At 39.1% G+C, this 20,660-nt stretch overlaps 1 protein-coding gene across 3 annotated transcripts in view; it reads right to left on the bottom strand.

Moving 5' to 3' along the window:
- The window catches only part of LOC130914616 (F-actin-uncapping protein LRRC16A-like), a 114,442-nt gene that overhangs the window by 15,517 nt on the left and 78,265 nt on the right, over nucleotides 1-20,660 (bottom strand). For all 3 annotated transcript variants that reach the window (XR_009062974.1, XM_057833981.1, XM_057833980.1), the window contains exons 15-26: nucleotides 20,194-20,270; nucleotides 19,284-19,388; nucleotides 19,126-19,195; nucleotides 13,560-13,641; nucleotides 13,387-13,486; nucleotides 13,178-13,232; nucleotides 4,764-4,936; nucleotides 4,619-4,687; nucleotides 2,870-2,963; nucleotides 2,561-2,659; nucleotides 2,314-2,442; nucleotides 2,091-2,222 (exon numbers count right to left, since the gene is read on the bottom strand). Coding sequence is in view for 2 of the 3 variants with exons in the window: in XM_057833981.1 (XP_057689964.1) it covers nucleotides 2,091-2,222; nucleotides 2,314-2,442; nucleotides 2,561-2,659; nucleotides 2,870-2,963; nucleotides 4,619-4,687; nucleotides 4,764-4,936; nucleotides 13,178-13,232; nucleotides 13,387-13,486; nucleotides 13,560-13,641; nucleotides 19,126-19,195; nucleotides 19,284-19,388; nucleotides 20,194-20,270 (1,185 nt within the window). In the remaining variant the exon portion in view is untranslated. The remainder of the gene's footprint in view (nucleotides 1-2,090; nucleotides 2,223-2,313; nucleotides 2,443-2,560; nucleotides 2,660-2,869; nucleotides 2,964-4,618; nucleotides 4,688-4,763; nucleotides 4,937-13,177; nucleotides 13,233-13,386; nucleotides 13,487-13,559; nucleotides 13,642-19,125; nucleotides 19,196-19,283; nucleotides 19,389-20,193; nucleotides 20,271-20,660) is intronic.

Genomic DNA, 20,660 nt, shown 5'->3' with positions numbered 1-20,660 from the left:
CATTTGTTCATAGATAAGCCGTACTGGACAATAAGCCGCCGGTGTCCTCACTGTATTATGGGATATTTACACCAAAAAATATTAACCGGTAGGCTTTATTTGACAGGGGCATCATATGACTGTCATAGGAACAAATGAACCACTATGAAGCTTTGAACCAATTAGCTGCAAAGCTTTATTGTTTCAAGAAGCTTCATTTGTCCATCACTGCTCCATTGGGGGAGACAGTCAACCTCTGCTGCCACCTGCTGTCAAAACTGTTGTTGTCCAACATGCCTACTAGCATGCATTGCAACACTACATATGTAAAAATAACAATCAAAATTCATGTTCTGTTCTGATTATTTCTTCAGTTACTGTTCAAGTTGTTTCATTAATTGCTAGTTATGGTATTTGGCAACACTTCATTTGACTGTGGCATCACAGCACTGTCATTAGATAATCCTAATTATGACATGAGGCTGTCATGAGCAATAATGAATGCTTATAATATGTCGTTTAGTGTTATCCGGCAAATTATCTCACTTTTGAATGGATGTGAAAGATCCGAGCTGGACATAAATGGAGTTAGTGACATAATTTGTCGGATGACACTTAATGACATCCGTCATTAGCATTGGGTAATGCCCATAATAGTTATGCTGTAATTAGGACAATCTTCTGACAGTCTTATGATGCCGCTGTCAAATAAAGTTTTACCTATTAACCCAAATAAATTAACAAAGAAGCTGCACACGACTATAGGCCGCAGGATTCAAAATGAAGGAAAAAAGCAGTGGCTTATAGTCTAAAAATTACGGTACTTGCAAAGTTAATGAATTTATTCCCAGTTCTTCTAAACTAAACTAAACTAAACTAAACTAAACTAAACTAAACTAAACTAAACTAAACTAAACTAAACTAAACTAAAACACTAGAACTTTCTCTTTTGTGAACCAAAAACTGCAAACTGCTGGCATTTTATGACCACCTTGTGCTTTTCAGATTTGGAATGGGATTCCAACACCTTGAAACCCAATGTTCTGAGTATTAAAATTTTCCCGCACAAAGTGCAGTGTGCTTCATACGAGGTTCCTTCCACCGGCTTCAACCATGCGCTGAACTGTGGGTTCTCAGGCCACAAATGCTTAAATTTGCACTTATCGATGTATTTAAATCCAGTAAATTGGTTGTTTTAAGTTTTCTGCGCTGAGACTATGATAACTAAGCTGTTAACACGCAACTGCGCGCACAGCAGAACCTGCTTGAGTTCGATAAATTCGGACCAGGCAGCACAGGTAGTTCCGCTTAATAGTTTCAAAACTGTATTTAAGACTTTCATGAGATTTTAGGATAATTCTAGACATTTTAAGGCCTTGAATTCAAATGATTAGATTTAAGACTTTTTTGGACTTTGTAAGACCCCACGGATGCCCCAAAAAATGGATGCATTTTATGCCTTGAATTAAATATTCATGATCATCATAAATAAGCATTTTCCTCTTTGTTTGGACATCACAGTTTTCATACAGCAATTGTATTGAACTTAATACATAATAAACGGTACCAATAATTGTGGCAAGGGATGATAGACCAACAAAATAAATTCATACTTTATTATTCATAAACTCAAGATATGATTAATTAACAGGCACAAGTAAAGAATATTGCCTGAATAATTTTAATTACTTTCAGTTTTTCAATATTTTCTTTAGGTGGCGCCAATGCTATGGTTTTCTTCTGTCATTGTGCAGAATGGTCCTTATCTGTTGGATTTGTATGGGTCCAAATCATGTCAGAAAACAAACAAACAAACAAACAAAAAAAGAATCGTGGTTGCAAATACGTACGTGTTCTCGAAAAATAATTGTGCACTTGCAAAAAAAAAAAAAGACGAGCTATTTGTGATTCCAAAAATATTTTTGTGTGTGAAAGTTTTTTGCGTTTGCAAGAATATTTTTTATGCTTGCAAAATTATTCTGAGTGTGATTAGATTAAAAAGAAAAAATTTTTTTACGCTTGCAAATTTATTGACCGAGTGTGAATTTTTGCAATTGTGTGTTGCATTTGGAATTATTATTATTTTGCAGCTAATGTTTCTTCACATTCACCTGCAGCTGTTGGTCCATGACAGATGTCACCTCGCCTGCCATTGACTCCAATTTCTCCTGAATGGGTCCTACTGAAGCACGGTGCACCTCCTCTCGAGAGGCTGAGCCCAGGTGGTAGAGATTCGGAAGGAGCTGTGAGCGCACAAAAACGAGGAAACAATTATACATGAATTAAAAACATAAAAATAAGAAAAAAAAGTTATCATCACTTCTTGTTTCTCACCGTTTTTGAGTTTCTAGCGTCTTTGATCAGGCTTTCAGCTGATCTGACATCTTCAAGGATAGCGTCAGTCTCTGAGTTCCTTAGAGAGTTGAGGTGGTCCTGCACCTTCACACATATCCGGTCCATCATCTAAATAACAGAAAGGAGCATGAAGTCCAATTCAGTACATTTTAAAACACAGGGTGCAGTTTATCCGTAAAATGGTCATCACATTAAGGAAGTTAGTGATCCATGTGTGATTACAAACCTGCTGTGTGGTTGTGGTGACAATACCCTGTTGAAGCCGATAGGCCTGCTCTTGCTGGTATTTCCTGGTTTCATGGTTCCTGTACAGATAGTTTTCAATCTGTGGGAGAAGCAGAAACACAAAATGACACAGACAGAGATACAGTATGTTAGTGCTACTGTATTAAACAATGTTTCTCTCTCTCCATTCAATTCTAGTATCCCACTGATTACACAGCTTCTTTCTTTTCAGTATGTGCCAACATTACTCCATGCTAAAACACAAGAGACTGACTGTGACTGGTGGAACTAATGGAGATTGTTTCAATACCTTGAGCAAGGCGTCCTCAGTCTTCTCTGGGCTCGCTTTCAAAGCCTGAGAGGCATCAATGATGGGGATGGGCATGAAGCGGATAGTGAAGTTCCTATTGGGCACACAGCCAGAAGACATCATTGAAATGACATGAGCATGGAGAACAATTAGAGATAAGTATCCAGTCTGAACACGTGCAGATAGACAAGACAGTTAAACATCTATAACATAAGCATATATTAAACTAATTAAAAATACATGTTCACATACATTGCAATGTAAAAATTTGAGCCCCCCGCGTATACCAAAACTTGTGCATGCAATTTTAGGTCACACGATGTTGCCGCCTACGTTTTGTCTCATTATTAGCAGTATGTAAGATATATACTGAGAATGCTTCAAATTCATGGTTGTAGACAACCACAATATATCCCAGGGGACCTCTTTAGACATTTTCTCAAGCATTCCAAAACGAAAGTGAATGAAAACACATTACAAATGAAGTTGCAACTATGGGTTCTGTGAAATGACTCTTAATCAAACTTTTGCAATGCGAACATAAAAAGTCCTTGTTTTGACGCAATATATAACACAAAAAAAGACAAGCCCATTTTGGGACATATCGTGAATCCAAACACATAATATGTCTTATTAAAGCACACTTAATAATAGCATAAGGGGTGTACAGATGAATACTTTTCTTTCTGTGAGCGTGGTTACAAATGTGTGTATACTGATGCTAAATTTCTAACTTAACTGGTACACATAAAAAGCAAAACAGAAGCTAAATAAAGATGTACGTTACTGTGAATCCACACACCTTAAGAACAAGACGTCGTTTAGATCAATGATCGAAAACCCTAATAAATAAGTGTACTGTATGTACATTTTTGACTGCATCCCTATGTCAGAGTTTTTAGATTCAGTTGCTGAATCATATGTAAATAACTAAAATATAGATAGACACATCATTCTAGGGTGAAATTCCCAATTGTAAACCCCCCCCCCCCCTTTTTTTTTTTTTTGGAATCGTTATAATTATTCATGAAACTTCTTCCCACTGGATATAATTGTAGTGACGAGTGTGGCAGGTAAAAGTTATACACACATATATACATAATACATTCTATGCAAGTCAAATATCATATATAAACTTGATCCCAAGCTAGGTGTAGTAGTAGTGTTGTTAATTTGTGTTGAATTTGTACGAGAATAGAAAATATCTTAAATCGTACTTAATCATAAATCCGTTGTACTCATATGACTAAAAAAATGAAAGACAGGGAACGAGAGAAGTGCATCCACGCAGAACCGTGGGGGTAGGGGGCATTTCAAATATGAAATAGCGTGACAGGAGCAGGGGGAACTGTGATAAACCAGAAGAAAGGCTGATGAAGTCAAAAGAAGTAGATAGACAGCTGTATCCCAGATGACAATTTAGATGGAGGCGCACATGACCAGAAGTCGATCATTCACAGTCAAAAAACAGAATGCTGATGAATTCAATCTCAACAGAGGCTCAACCTTGTCTCTCTGTGATTCAACAACCGTTACTTTCATCATTCTTCTGACCTTATTTCTCTGTTGACATATTCTGTTTTTGACATTTTTGTTGCACATTTTATCTGAATGTAACATCTTACAAAAAAGAAAACACTAGTAAAGTTTGAATTGAAAAGTACAACTACTTTTATATTCTGTATGTTAGTGAACACTAACAAAATTAGACAAATCGCATCAAACAGAGATAAAAAAAATAAGTTATACTTCTCCAGAGCTGTTGCTACATCCTGTAGACCCTGAGGACCAGTATTGTTTTTGTCCCAGATCACTGTCCTGTCAAGATAAGTGCACAGTGTTACAGACGTGGGTGGATAAAGAGCAGGCAAATGTACTATTCTATGGTAGTCACCTGAGTTTAGAGTTAATCTGCAGCGCCTTTGCCAACATTTTGGCCCCCATATCGCCCATTGCATTACCGCTGATGTCGAGCCTGGTGAGTGACGTGTTGCTTCCGAGCGCATTCAAAACGATAGTGAGATCGCTCTTCAATCGGGAGTCGGCTAAAGATAAAGAGGTGAGGGGCTGGGAAAAAAAACAAAAGACAATTTAAAAATATTCTCTTAAACACTGAACACAATAATGTTGGGCCACCCATTGCTGTCCATCATTGCTTTTGTGATTTAACAAACTATTAATTTATACACCTTTAAAGCCTCATTTCTTAAAGTTATGTGGAGGTTTAACCAGTAGAGAATGCTTTTTTGACACAACAGAAGTGGCAAATTATCATTATCATGCCTTCTTTAAAGAGAGTGCAGGAGGAGTTATTTCCAGCCTCTGTTAGCATAGAGCCAGATATTATGCATGCAAATTTAACCAGCTACAAGTCTCATTAGTTGTCCAACGATGTAAATGTAAATACAATGTGAAAGTGAAAACATTTAAAGCGCTTTTTTTCCCCCCAAAGTGTTTCAGAATCTGAATATCGCCTCTCAGTTAAATTGAGATGGATTGCAGGGTGGCAGAGCAAGTTGTTTTGTCAGGCTTAGTGCTGCGTGCTGTGTAACAAAAAAGCACCAAGTATGACCCACTTTACCTTAAAGAGCATATGACACGGGAAAAAAAGTCTTAAATGGCATTATTATGTGAATTAGAATCAGATTTTGAGACGATTCGACTATATACAACAATTTAGAAAAGCACAGATGACGAGAAATTAGTCTTTTAATCTGCCGGTTAGCCACGCCTACCATTATAGGGCTTTAGCGTCCCCAACAGGTGGATGACGTCAGCGGTAGACTGGGCTCATCGGTTTTACTATTCAGCCCATTGAGGGGGAGTTATTCAGAACGAGGAAAATGCGACGAAGAGAGCGGCAAAATGTCATTGTTTCTGTCTCTTTACTTCAATATTTTTACAGGATATTCTTTTTATCCAAGTATTTTTCCCCAATAGCTATATAAATGGCTTGAGAAGGACCAGTCAGCCCGCCGAGGGGGAACTATTCACAACGAGGAAAACGCGACGAAGAGAGCGGCAAAATGTCATTGTTTCTGTCTCTTTACTTAAATATTTTTACAGGATATTCTTTTTATCCAAGTATTTTCCCCAATAGCTATATCAATGGCTTGAGAAGGACCAGTCAGCCCGTCGAGGGGGAACTATTCAAAACGAGGAAAATGCGACGAAGAGAGCCGCAAAATGTCATTGTTTCTGTCTCTTTACTTCAATATTTTTACAGGATATTCTTTTTATCCAAGTATTTTCCCCAATAGCTATATCAATGGCTTGAGAAGGACCAGTCAGCCCGTCGAGGGGGAACTATTCACAACGAGGAAAATGCGACGAAGAGAGCGGCAAAATGTCATTGTTTCTGTCTCTTCAATATTTTTACAGGATATTCTTTTTATCCAAGTATTTTCCCCAATTGCTAAATAAATGGCATGTTCATGACAAATAACAGTCTTGTGCTGAATGGAATATGAAATAATAAAAATGCATTTATTCAGGACGACATGGCAAAATTACTCCATAATGGTCAAAAATGTCGACTTCACCTTTACTGTCGCACCTCCCGAACGATATTTTATGACACCTAAATCGGACATATGTCATTTCCCTTCCCCGGCTTCGGAGAATGTAAACAAACCAGAAGCCGTGACAGCTAGCCGACATGCTAACCCGAACCGAGTGATGTTTCAAAGTCTTCGAAGTGGAAAATCACACATAACTATCCTGGATTATTTGACATGACGACCCGGTTGTCGATTGTATTAGTGGATCGGCAAACCGCCCGGCGGAGAGCAATTTACAGTTCGTTCCCCGGAGGAGGGTGGCTGGATTTGTTGTGCAGCTAACGTGCTGCTGCTAATGACCATTAGGAGAGCTTTTTACATGCCTATCAATGATCAAACATAAGTAGTCCTTCATTTAAAGGAAGTTTGTAGTGTTTACTTTGTAATCGCTGTATTCGTATTTGACATAATACAAAACAAGATGTTTACTCACTTCCTCGTCAGTCCAATGGTCCCACAGTAAATATCCACGGTGAATGGGAACCTTTTGAAACTCCAAAAAGGCGCATACGCCTCTCCCTCATACAGAATGATTTTTCTGCAGCCGTTTGGCTGGCGTGATGCGAAAAATAAACGTATTAATCCGCAAAATCAGCTGAATCCTTCGTCCTCATACACAACAGTACACTGTAGCGTGAAGAGGACGTCTTCTACCGTACACGTCACAGCGCCCTCCTCCTCAATGCAAGACCGAAGCCGGAAGTCACTAATTTTCATGGCGCGGGATTAAAAAAACTAAATAAAAATAGCGATCGCTTCCACACACATCCAAGCGGCCCATATCATTCAGGGGCATAAAATACCGCGTATATTATGAAATAAACATGCTTTTTCGTGTCACAGGCACTTTAAAGAAATTTTCAGTGGGCATCGCATACCATTTTTCATTCATTTGCAAACTGAAAAGGAACGGAAAACAGAAAGCAGCTGTACAAACCACATCTATCTTGATAGATAATTCTAGAGGAAATGTGGCCTGCACCATCACAACTCGGGCATGGGTTAACCAAATGTTATTAAAGCACTAATGTGAAGTAATTTCATAAAATGCCAAATAGGTCCAGAATTAAAGTAAATAAACGTTATTCAACAAATAAAGCATGAAAAAAATAATTTATATGTTGTATACTCGACAAAATAATCGCGTTTCCGAAGTTCGAGCCTGAAAGGGGACGAACCCGGAAGTGATACGTCACACCGAGAACAGCGATGGGAGCGCTCCATACGGCCGCCCTACAAAGCCCTTCAAACAATGCTTCAAACAGCGATATAAGTGATAGATCAAGCGCAAGTGAGGAGACCCAAGTTTTTGAAGAGTTGGAGGAAGAGGAGGAGGAGGTTGGAATTTTATGTTGGATCGTATATGTATTAGCCAGACGCTAATCAAGATGCAAACAATGTGCCCAGACTACCTGACATCGAATGGAGAAAAGACCCATCGAGATTACAAGATTGGTAAGATATAGGCTGTTATTATTTTCATGATTTGAAGATGCAGGCATTTGCACATAATTTTATGTTTTTCTATCTGATGACATTGTTTAAAAAAAATAATAATCAGACTGCATGTTCATTTTGGCAGATCCGGCAGCGCTCATGCATATAAAATAATAATATAAAAACGTTGGGGGGGGGGAAGGAGATGAGTCGTTGATGGCTTTTTCCACTTTATTGTGGCAACAATAAGAAAACAAAATAATAGCGGACTGCCGCCACATTCGACCGCAGTTTTGCTTGTCGCTCACCTCCGCCTCGCCTCGTACTTCCAGCTACTACTACTTCCTGGGGCTATCGGCAGGAAGTGGCGTCTAATGGCGTGAGGAAATGTAGAATTTCTCCCCTTTGGAAATATGTACAAATTGGTACCTAGATTTCATTGTTTATTACCGAAATTAGGAAACATTGTTATATACAGAGTAACACATCCACATTATTTAATTCAAATGCGGAAATCAAAACATGTAACTGTATTAACAAAAAAACAAATAGCGAAATAAAAGAGTGACATTAAAAATACATTAATCTCTACAGCACTATAAAAATGAGCTATACAAATGATTATCTCCTAATATATGATTGCAGATGAGAAAACGTATTGGATTTTAGTGAAACGTTTACATTGTTTGAACATTCTTTTGCAATATGGCATGCTTGTTATTATTATTAATTATTATTATGTATCTTTGTTTATTTTGTGGTCGTTTCCTTAAATGTTACAACGAAGAAAAAAAGAATTTGTGGTGTGTACAAAATGTTTTGCCGATACGCATTGATTTGAAAATATTTGTCCTTTTGGACAAATTGGATTCTTGGTTTAACGTTGTGTGCTCAGATAATGGTTGCTTATATTAATCACGAAGATTAAGAGACTTTAGATGGATGCTGTCAAAGCTAAAATGCTCCTAGTGAGCATGGCAGCAGCTCCACCATATGTGAGCTTCTGTAAAGCACTTGGGTTGGCACTGTGATACTGTACTGTAGCTAAAGCGCTATAAGTGCACTTCATTTACAGATTGCCATTTAATCTCATTGTGTGACACCATTGGACAAGAACAAGAAAGCTCAATATAAAAACACATACCATTGCAGTATTAAAGGAATAGGAAATAAATGTTCTAAATCATGTACGGTAATAGCTGTTTGCATATCTCCAATTTCCCGAGCTCTGCTTTGACCGAGAACAAAACTTTTTTGTCCCCTAGCTTTGTTGTCTCATTTGTCACTGCGTCTCAATTAGGCATGTGCCGGTATGAGATTCTGACAGTATGATAACCTTGAGCAAAATATCACGGTGTCACGGTATTGCAATTACAGCTCTAAAATGTCTTATTTTAAAACATCTTGGTTAAAAAAAAAACTTTTTTCCATTGAACAGGATTTTTATTTTTCAAAACATTAGCAAATTGGAACATAAGTATAATGTCAAGTTAACCACCGCTAGACACACTAAACACGCTGGAGTTAACGCTCGTAGTCGGTGGGAAACGTTCACTATAGTGTTTACTAGAGGTGGGAATCTTTTGGCACCTAACGATGCGATTACGATTCAGAGGCTCCGATTCGATTATAAATCGATTATTGATGTTACCACCCCCTGCGCTTTTAATGTTTTGTTCATTAGTTTCAAAATTGTTCAAAAATCCTCTCAGGCTAAACCAAACTAATATTTCAGTATCATGTTAACAGTTTAAAACAGTAAATAAAATACTCAAGTCCCATTCTGTATCAGCAGCTTTAAACTACATTCAATTAATTTAATGATGTGAATCAACCAGTAAAGTTGTTAAAATTCTCCCATTATTCCATAATTTCCCTTCTGTCTACTTTCAATATGTCAAAGTTTTAAAACTGTTTCATCATTTAAAGATGGATTCAAATTAAGATGTTGCCGATTTAGGAGTATTTTAGATAAAAAGTTAATAAGGTTCGCTACAACAGAGCCTTCTAGAGAAGTCTACTGCTTTAAGATGGCGGCTGTTCACGCGGCAACTACAAAACGGCAAGTCTATCATTTTGCATCTAGTTCTTTTTACATGTTCCTCTGGCCCCGTCGTCTGTCATTTTGCATCTATTTCTACATATACAGTACTGTGCAAAAGTTTTAGGCAGGACACCTGCCTAAAACTTTTGCACAGTACTGTATATATATTTTTTTAATTGTTAAATTTATTAGGATCATGGAAGCTTCCACTTGGGGAAAATATATGCATACAGTATATCCTGTATATACATAATATAATAAAAATATACAGTACTGTGCAAAAGTTTTAGGCAGGTGTCCTGCCTAAAACGTTTGCACAGTACTGTATGTGATTTCTACTAGAGCCGTATGTTTGTAGCAACTAGCAACTGGGCGTTGTTTGAAGCAGCTGTCGGCCGTAGTCAGGTATTATTGTTTTATTTATCTAGCCGCATGAGTTGAACATGATATTTACTCTCGGTCCGTTCCTCATTGTGTCCCGAAGACTGCCCTGACTGTGTTTTAGGTCTGCTTTACCTGGTATAATTCAATCATCGGAATTTGGATTTTTGTGAATCGTTCTCTAATCTTCTACGGCCGAATCGCAAATAATCTCAGAATCGGAAATTTCGCACGCCTCTAGTGTTTACTAATCTTTAATTTTGTATCAATACAAAATAATATTGGAGGTATTGCGTCCTCAGCAGCCACGCTCCGCAAACATGTTTTACATGTCGGTTGGCCCGCTTCCCCTAAGCTGCGGCCGTCTGTAACCTTCTGTAGCCAAAGTATTCCATAGCAGCGATTTCTTCGATGGGGGCAAAAAGCCATCGTTTAGCACACCTGACTCACTGACACTGAGCAACAACCGGTGGGGAGGGTAGAACCTTGCAGCTGGAAGCGAGGGATTTCTCCCTGCATTTATGGCACATAAAAAATAGCTAATACCTTAGGGATGGTATGACACAACATTTTTGTGGTTTTGAAACCGTGACGTTTTCATACCACGCTATACCTGGAAATCGGTTATCGGCACATGCCTAGTCTCAATAGACAAAAATGAATGAATAAATGAAAACCACACGGCACTGATATCATGGGTTCAATTGATTGAAAAAAGTAAGGTTAATCAATATTTTAAGATTCAACTGATCAATGTGGGGGACCTCAGCTAATATAATCAGGATATAGCATCAGTCATCATCAGATTCTGATGCAGTTTATTTAACTAATGAGAGGAAGTCATAGGGCTCGGCCACTCCCTCCCGAGACGCAGCCTACCTTGGGCAGGTGTGCATGTTTGTATTGATTGCAGGTTGAAGGCCAGACGGGTGGGGCAGCCACAGCTGCTGGCAATGCCAATCAACCATCTTTATAAAGGCCCAAGTACACCAGATGCATGATCGTTGCGTTTCCGGTCCGGTTCAGTGTTGACTGCGTGCCACGCAGTACGTCAAAAACAGGCAAATCATACCGGCTGCGCACGGCTGCGGTCCGCCAACTCCGTCCCCTCGTGAGCTTTCGCGTGATCGCCCGCGATAATGTGCCATTTAAAACAACGACAAACACACGGAGTCTGTAGTATGTACTCATCAGAGAAGCAGAGAGAGAGCACTAATTTTTCCCCTTGCATATTGATATTGTAACGTTTGCTAAGCGGAAGTTTGGCCGCGAAAACAACACACGAGCTTCAACGCCTTTTTCCTCTTTTTCTTGATTAACTTCCCGCCACCTCACCAATGCAAAAACAACAACTACAGTGGGGAGAACAAGTATTTGATACACTGCCAATGGGTTTTCAAATACTTGTTCTCCCCACTGTATATACACTGACGCTATCTAGTCCACCAATCGGAGCGTCGTGCTGGTGCACCAGCACACCAATGACAGCCCCGCGTTGGTGCATAAATTAACCCACCGATGACAGCCCTGGCGACGCTACAATATTTTAGTTGTGTCTGTCTCTTAATTCCAGATTGACTGCATCATGTTGAGATCAGGGCTCCGTGTGTGGGGGGAAGGGGGGCTATTATGCCCTTGGTTGTGTCGGTGCGTTTATATCTTTGTGTAAATTTAAAATTTATGGCACATAACATCTCATAGAGCTGTTATAAACAACTGTTAAATAATCTGTCATATTTATAAAATGGATAGCGAATTATATACTACACGAACTATAAAACAGCGTACTTGGAATTGGTGTCTCAACACTGCAGATTCCTGTGCCCAGCGCAAACTTGTTTTTTCTATGAAGAGTCAAGTGAAATGTAGGACAGAAAGAGAAACGTCTTGAATAGACCACCAGGTCGAAACTTGTGGGTGTCTCTTTATTCTCTTTCGTACTTTCCCCCCTCGACTCTGTATACAAACCGGTATTGTGTGTGCGCCGGGCACGAGAATTTCTGCAGTGGAACCACTTCCAGATACGCTGCTTTTTTTTTTTTTTCCCCCTCGCTCAAAGTTGTCAGCACATCGTGTGTTTGATATCATTGCCAGAAAAACACACATAATAGGACACCTTGCAGCTTCGCTTTTAATGCTGTCCTTATAATAACGATCTGCTGCATCGTATATTTCTTTGTGACTTTCCAGTTTCCACCTCACAATGAAGCTCTCATCATCCATTTTCGCACGTGTTTAAACCGTGATTAGGCACCTGGGCTTTTGACGTCAGGCCCAGCTCCGCCCATTTTGTCGGATGCGTGTCCGGCAGAAATAGAAAATAGCTATACCATCCGGCGGGCATGCGGCACGCCGGAGGTGGTTCGCAGTCAATCCGGAGCACTGACGCAGCCGGTATAGGTTGAACAATAGGATATAATGGGAACGGATTGGCTCCGGCGCTATTTTTTACCGGAGTCGGACCGGAACCACAACAATCCCGCATCTGGTGTACTTGGGCCCTAAGCCAGTGACGCCACCACCTCGTCGCCTGATCAACTTGTCTGTTTCCACCGTCAGTTGCTTCTCGCACTCATTTGATAATTCTCTCTGATCACCGGCTCATCACTTGTTGTTCTCGGCCCAGGACCTGTTTTATGCGCGCCCCTTATCAGATTCCACGCCTGCCTCTCTTCAGAGCTTCCTCGTCTCATGCCGGCTCAGCTACCCCGAGCAGAGCAATATGCACCAGCCACATTCTTTTGATCGCCAATAAAATATTACTCGCCTCACCCCTGTGTGTCTGCATTTGGATCCCCTCTCGTCGCACACCCTAATAGGAAGGCCTTTTTAGCCGTCAAGGTAATGATTCTCTATGACCGAGACACAAGGAAATGAAAAACTCACTGATTCTTCCTCCTGGATCATGTGAACCAGGCTGTCCAACACTGGGGCAAGGTTTCTGTATCAGATAGAGGACAAGAGAAAAGGACATATTAGAAAAGCAATCTTATGTTTTACAAGACTGGCAATATATTGCTGATCGCATCGTCCTTTGTGACATGAGCAGTTTTTTCATGCGGCTAGCCTTATAAAGCTCAGGCTTGCAGTCGTACTTGGATTTGATGTTGTTGAAGTTCTTGCCCAAAGACAAGTGCCTTATGGATCGGTTTTTGGCCAACCATATCAGCAATGTTGACAAATCAGAGTCCAAGCCTAGCCAAAGAAAAACATGTTAGAAAACAAATATACTCCTAAATTAACATTAAAAAGTCAAAATGTGCCTCACTATTGTCAGAGATATCCAGACTAGAGATGTTTGGGATCTCAGCAATACACCCTTCGAGTATCTGGGACCCTCCAGAGCGCAACTGTTGGAAAAAGAGCACAAAGTCAAACGAATACAAGACCCACCTATTGCAAAAGCACATCGGTAAATGAGAAACCACTGGGCATAGTGGCTCAACAGATTCTGAAAAGAGACTCAGATGCTCAAGTAATCGGACTGTACTGCAAAGTAGACGCATAAAAGTGTCTAGCGACTGATAACCGTGAATCTGAAAAACATTCTCAGAGTTAACATGCAATTACGTTTATATGGTAGATAATATTAATACATGATATCTAAAGAACAATCCATGAAATTATTAATGTGTGATACAGTTACACGGCCACAACACTTCAGTGTATAAACTAATGATATCTAATTTTAGACTGTCTGAAACATTCTACCTTTAACAGCTTTGTGTATAATGCCGTTCATTCAGAAACTATTCAAATGTTTCATTTATTGTTTTTGTCAATCTTTGATCCTTTTGAGAACGTCAAGAGCACTCGAGGGCATGTTTTCGTCCTGCATGTCTCTGCAACCACCATGCCTCACTGTAGGGAGGTCACTGGCCAGGCGATGGCTGGCATTTAAACTAGAGTTCAATCTTTGTCTCATCAAACGAAAGTGCAAGGCGTGTTTTACAAAGAGCTGGCTTCTATCTGACAAGTCAATAATTCATGCCTGATTGGTGGACTGCTGCTAAAATGGATGTCATTTAAGTAGGTTCTCCGCTTTCCACAGAAGTTCTGACAGAGTGAAAATTGGGTATTTAATCATGTCTCTGACTAAGGTCCTTCTCCTTCGATTGTTCAATTTAGACACAAGGCTCAAGGAAGACTTCTGTTAGGCATGTGCTCACGTGGTCTTAAAACGTCGCCGTTTAAAAACCACAAAAATTTTCTGTCATACCTTACTACGGTATTAGCTATTTTTTATGTCCCAAAAATGCAGCGAGAAATGGAGTGGGAGCGCTCACCCCTCCCCCTCCAGTTGTTGCTATGTCTGTCAGTGTTGTTACTCTGTGCTATAGATTAGAGTTGACACAATGGCTGAATGTGGTGAGCTTTTTCCGCTGTCAAAAAAAACCCTAAAATCTCTTGTATGGGAGTATTTTGGCTACCGAAAAGAAGCAGATGGCCACGGGTTAGAGGAGAAAGGACATCCGACGTCAAGACTTGCTTGCGGAGAGTGGCTGCAAGGGGGGCAACACCTCAAACTTGATTTCACATTTAAGTGACGATCATCCGTCACTTTATACAAAATTTAAATTTAAGGTAAGTAAACGCTGTCATTTACATTTCCTATGAGAGTTCTCTCCATAGCATTTAGTGTGTCTAGCGATAGTAAAACAAATACTATGACGTCACGTAACTAGCATGTCAACTAGGTAGATAATGTGCCTAGTTAGCATGCTAAGACTGCTAACCAGGTTCTTCTCTACCATTAGCCAACTTTTCTAAAGTCTTCCGCGCTAGGGTACTTGCCAACAGTCCCGGATTGTGCAGGACAAGCCAGAATATAGGAAGTTCTGATTGGTACCGACGCTGCAGACGCCTATGGAACCAATCGGAAATTCCTTGGAAACCTGAATTCTTTCGCCATTGTAAACATCTGTTCAAAATAACATTTTCATAATACAGTCTGTGTTTTTTTTTTCTTCTCTCTGGCGACACACTTGCTCTCCATTTATATTAAACTGATTAATATTAAAAGTAGTCATGGTATATTAACCCAGAAAAGGTAAACATACTCGCATTCCTGCATCATAACTTGGACTGAGAGAGAAATACAGTGCCTTGCAAAAGTATTCGGCCCCCTTGAATCTTGCAACCTTTCGCCACATTTCAGGCTTCAAACATAAAGATATGAAATTTAATTTTTTTGTCAAGAATCAACAACAAGTGGGACACAATCGTGAAGTGGAACAACATTTATTGGATAATTTAAACTTTTTTAACAAATAAAAAACTGAAAAGTGGGGCGTGGAATATTATTCGGCCCCTTTACTTTCAGTGCAGCAAACTCACTCCAGAAGTTCAGTGAGGATCTCTGAATGATCCAATGTTGTCCTAAATGACCGATGATGATAAATAGAATCCACCTGTGTGTAACCAAGTCTCCGTATAAATGCACCTGCTCTGTGATAGTCTCAGGGTTCTGTTTAAAGTGCAGAGAGCATTATGAAAACCAAGGAACACACCAGGCAGGTCCGAGATACTGTTGTGGAGAAGTTTAAAGCCGGATTTGGATACAAAAAGATTTCCCAAGCTTTAAACATCTCAAGGAGCACTGTGCAAGCCATCATATTGAAACGGAAGGAGCATCAGACCACTGCAAATCTACCAAGACCCGGCCGTCCTTCCAAACTTTCTTCTCAAACAAGGAGAAAACTGATCAGAGATGCAGCCAAGAGGCTCATGATCACTCTGGATGAACTGCAGAGATCTACAGCTGAGGTGGGAGAGTCTGTCCATAGGACAACAATCAGTCATACACTGCACAAATCTGGCCTTTATGGAAGAGTGGCAAAAAGAAAGCCATTTCTCAAAGATATCCATAAAAAGTCGTTTAAAGTTTGCCACAAGCCACCTGGGAGACACACCAAACATGTGGAAGAAGGTGCTCTGGTCAGATGAAACCAAAATTGAACTTTTTGGCCACAATGCAAAACGATATGTTTGGCGTAAAAGCAACACAGCTCATCACCCTGAACACACCATCCCCACTGTCAAACATGGTGGTGGCAGCATCATGGTTTTGGCCTGCTTTTCTTCAGCAGGGACAGGGAAAATGGTTAAAATTGACGGGAAGAAGGATGCAGCCAAATACAGGAACATTCTGGAAGAAAACCTGTTGGTATCTGCACAAGACCTGAGACTGGGACGGAGATTTATCTTCCAACAGGACAATGATCCAAAACATAAAGCCAAATCTACAATGGAATGGTTCAAAAATAAACGTATCCAGGTGTTAGAATGGCCAAGTCAAAGTCCAGACCTGAATCCAATCGAGAATCTGTGGAAAGAGCTGAAGACTGCTGTTCACAAACACTCTCCATCCAACCTCACTGAGCTCAAGCTGTTTTGCAAGGAAGAATGGGCAAGAATGTCAGTCTCTCGATGTGCAAAACTAATAGAAACATACCCCAAACGACTTGCAGCTGTAATTGGAGCAAAAGGTGGCGCTACAAAGTATTAACGCAAGGGGGCCGAATAATATTGCACGCCCCACTTTTTAGTTTTTTATTTGTTAAAAAAGTTTAAATTATCCAATAAATTTTGTTCCACTTCACGATTGTGTCCCACTTAATGTTGATTCTTGACAAAAAATTAAAATTTTATATCTTTATGTTTGAAGCCTGAAATGTGTCAAAAGGTTGCAAGGTTCAAGGGGGCCGAATACTTTTGCAAGGCACTGTATGTAGACAATGAGCAAGTCTCTAAAAATGTTTAGATGGAGCTTTAAAGTCAGTGACGTGCCTGATATACATATGTTCTATTTAAGTGTTTTTACTTTTTATGGCAAATAATTACTTTGTTCTATTGTTTAGCAACTCCAGCTGTGACTGTAGGTTTAGTCTGTGAGTTGTATTTAAATTTTATTTAAAATATTTCAGTTATTTTTGTTATATTATTTTAACATTATATTCATGTCGATGTGCCAATTTGCAAATATGTTGTGAAAAATTAAAAAATCTTGTTCAATGGAATTTTTTTTTAACCCCTACATCTTAAAATAACATATTCTAGAGCTATATTTGCAATTACGTGAAACTGCGGTATTGTTGCTTAAGGTTATCATACTGTCAAAATCTCATACCCGCACATGCCTAGCTGGCTATGAACTGCTTCACCTTCCATATGATTGAAGCTAATGTGCTAAGTCAGACCTTCAAAAATGTTTCTGTCCTCAGATATGTGCACAGGGACGATCATGTCTTGGAGGTCTACACATAAATCCTTTGACTTTATGTTTGACTTGTGCACTGACAGCTGTGGCAAATTATCCAGTATTGCCAAGTGAATGTGTGCTGCCGATTTACGTTTTTTTTTTTTTTTTCCAGACTTATATTAAACAAACTGCGGAAAAAGATGAGTGCTGCTCAGAATACTATTTTGGATGCACTGCAAATATCAATGCAGTTCTACTAATATGACAAAATAAAAACTAATATCGCATTTTTAGACGCATGATAAATAAATACTGACAATTAAAAAGCTGTAAAGGCAGATTGTTTTATACACTCTTGTAGTGATTTTTATTATGTGTGCCTGTTTACCAAATGTTATGGCCTGTAAGTGTACATAAGGGGCATATGAAATATGAAAAAGTGGCATGGATAATGAAGCAAAATTCAATTCATACAGCACAACACAGTGAAGCAATTTCTTGAAAAAAGATTAGGGCGAGCATTATTTAAGAACACAAAACCAACAGCAGATGTGCAAATAAAATTGGAGAATGATGAGAGGTTAATTAGCAAGCGGTAGCCCATTGGTACTTACACAATGGCCAAGCTTAAAGACGCATTAAGGGAAGAGAGCAGTGTGTCAGACAAAAGCCAAGAATTAGAAAAAAACAAAACACATAGATGCTTAATGACCATATAGTTGCACTAAACTCTTGGACGCTGACACACACATTTGCATCTTGCATTGTATACTTCATGTGTATGAGTCAGCCCACTCAGAGCAATGCATTCAGAAAAGGGCTCATTAGGGCATCAAATAATAGCAGGAATGTCTCATGTTATTCCCACAGCTTCAATGTTGGAAGAACTCTACTTGGGAGTTATTTTCATTTATTATCTTTGCATATCCATTAGCAGCAGGAAGCTCCCCCCTTCTACCACCAGTAGGGATTAAAAAAAAAAAAAAAAAAAAGATTGTGTGATGGAAAAATTAGAGAGGGAAACTGAATACTCCCTGCACCACCACCACAACCAAATCCACAACCACTACAACTACAAGCCTCTACCCCGCCTTCTGTCTGCCAAGTATTTCACTATAAAGCCTCTTAATTATACTCGTTGGCATGCCACCAGTCTGTCAAATGGTTTAGGAGTGGCTGCTAAAAAACTGATTTCAGTAAAGGAGGATCAGAGCCAAATGATTATATGCCACATACACCCAACTGGAAAAAGCTCTCAAACAAATGATTCACTGAGTCCATTTGCAAAGATGTGCCATTATTATCAGTGGGCTGCATGTTAAATAACAGCCAAACTATTTAACACCACAGATGCAGCTCTCAGATGTTACCCTAATAAGTGTTTAAGGAACAAGACAAGTCATGTAACTAGTTGGCTTAGAACACTGTACAACTGGCGACCAATATTACATATAGAAATTAGAATGTGAAATGCTCTCAGATTGTTACTTTCACGCAAATAGTAAACAAAGACCCATATTGTAATAAGGAAATGATATACAGTATACGCAAAATTTAAAATGACATTAATACTATAGTATGTGAGACAAATAGAATGCTTTGTATATTTGTATGTTGGGTATACATATCTCACCTCACAACAGCTGAGATCTAGAGACACATCCTTCACATGAGGGTTGCTAGCCAGTCCAAGCAGGAGAGCTCTGTAATATCAAAATGGATGGGAATGCAATTCAAATGTTTAAAAATTGATGGATTAAAAATGATTTGTTGTTGTGGTGGTTCACTCACTTGAGGACATCTGGCGCCAGCTTTGTTCCTGACACGTTGATGGAGCTGAGAGACATTGCGCTGCTGAAGAAGTGTTTGAACGATGGTGGTACCTCTTTGCCTTTCCTAAAGAAAAATAAAACAAATTAAATATGTCACCAGCTATTACAATACAACACAGATTTCCATTTTAGTTTCTCAGCACATTTTTAAAAATAGTTTTTGCATAACCAGATAACTGTTGATTTTCATTATAATTATTCAGTTATGGTACATTGTCCACTGGCTTTTCTCTTTTATGGTGTTATACTTGTATAGAACCTTCATTCCATTTTCTTTCCTGTTCTGCTGCAACCCATGCTAAACTTCCCTCTTTAGTCAACATTTCAAAGCAACTGTCTTCATCGGTGTCTGTGGCCCCACCAAAAATAAAAATGATAACCCATCTGTCACACAAATGTGTGCAAACATGCACCCTGAATCTGTCATGACTATCAGGCATCAGCAGACGTCATAAAATAACAGAATGGAATGGAAGAGAATACCGTCATTGTAATGTGCCAAAAAAAACTTAAAAGTGCCAGACCAGGCATCACAAGAACATTTAACTTTTATAAAAAACTATAAAATGCATTCCTGATAGGGGTTTCCCCGATCCAATCACGTGACCAGAAATTGGGCCGATCGGGCCATTTTTCAGAGGATTGGAATCAGGTGAAAGGGATGGGGTTTTTAATCAAAAATTTAAGGGATAAAAGGTAACAAAATATATACCTACACTTTTAAAATGTTTAAATAAATAATAAAAATAAAAAGCTAAAATAATTCAATGACACCACAACAGCTGCTCAATCCCCCCTTTACCTAAAAACATTGCACTTAATATAAATATAGTATACTCGACACTAAAACACAACAGCAGGCGTCTTACCTGTGAGGAAAGACACTCTTTGATACATTGAGGACAGACAGATGCTGGGCTGAGCCTCGTAAGAGAGCGGAACAAACCTGGAAAATGTAACAAAATCATTGTATTACCTGATAATGTACTTCTGTCCCTTTTTACTTACAGTATTTGTGTGTTTTGTCATGCTAGCTTCCACTTTATTTTTATTTATTTTTTTAAACATACTAAACATTTCATATGAACATATGTCTAAGATAATCTTTTACTGATCCCCCATGGGGGAAATTCAGATATTGCAGCAGCACCAAACAATATAGACAAAAGTATAAAATATAGAGAATCTATGAAAACGATATAAAAAGGTTGTATACATACAAGTTATATACAACTAAATTAAGTACAAGTGGGATCTAAAGTGACTGAAGATGGGCGCTATGACAAGAAAACAAAAGAACGTGACTGTCAATGACCTTATGTTTCTTGGACATTTA

The sequence above is a fragment of the Corythoichthys intestinalis genome, chromosome 4 (genome assembly GCF_030265065.1).
Source record: "Corythoichthys intestinalis isolate RoL2023-P3 chromosome 4, ASM3026506v1, whole genome shotgun sequence".
Lineage (NCBI taxonomy): Eukaryota > Metazoa > Chordata > Actinopteri > Syngnathiformes > Syngnathidae > Corythoichthys > Corythoichthys intestinalis.
Note: the sequence above shows the minus strand (reverse complement) of the source record. Positions and strands in the feature narration are given on the sequence as shown.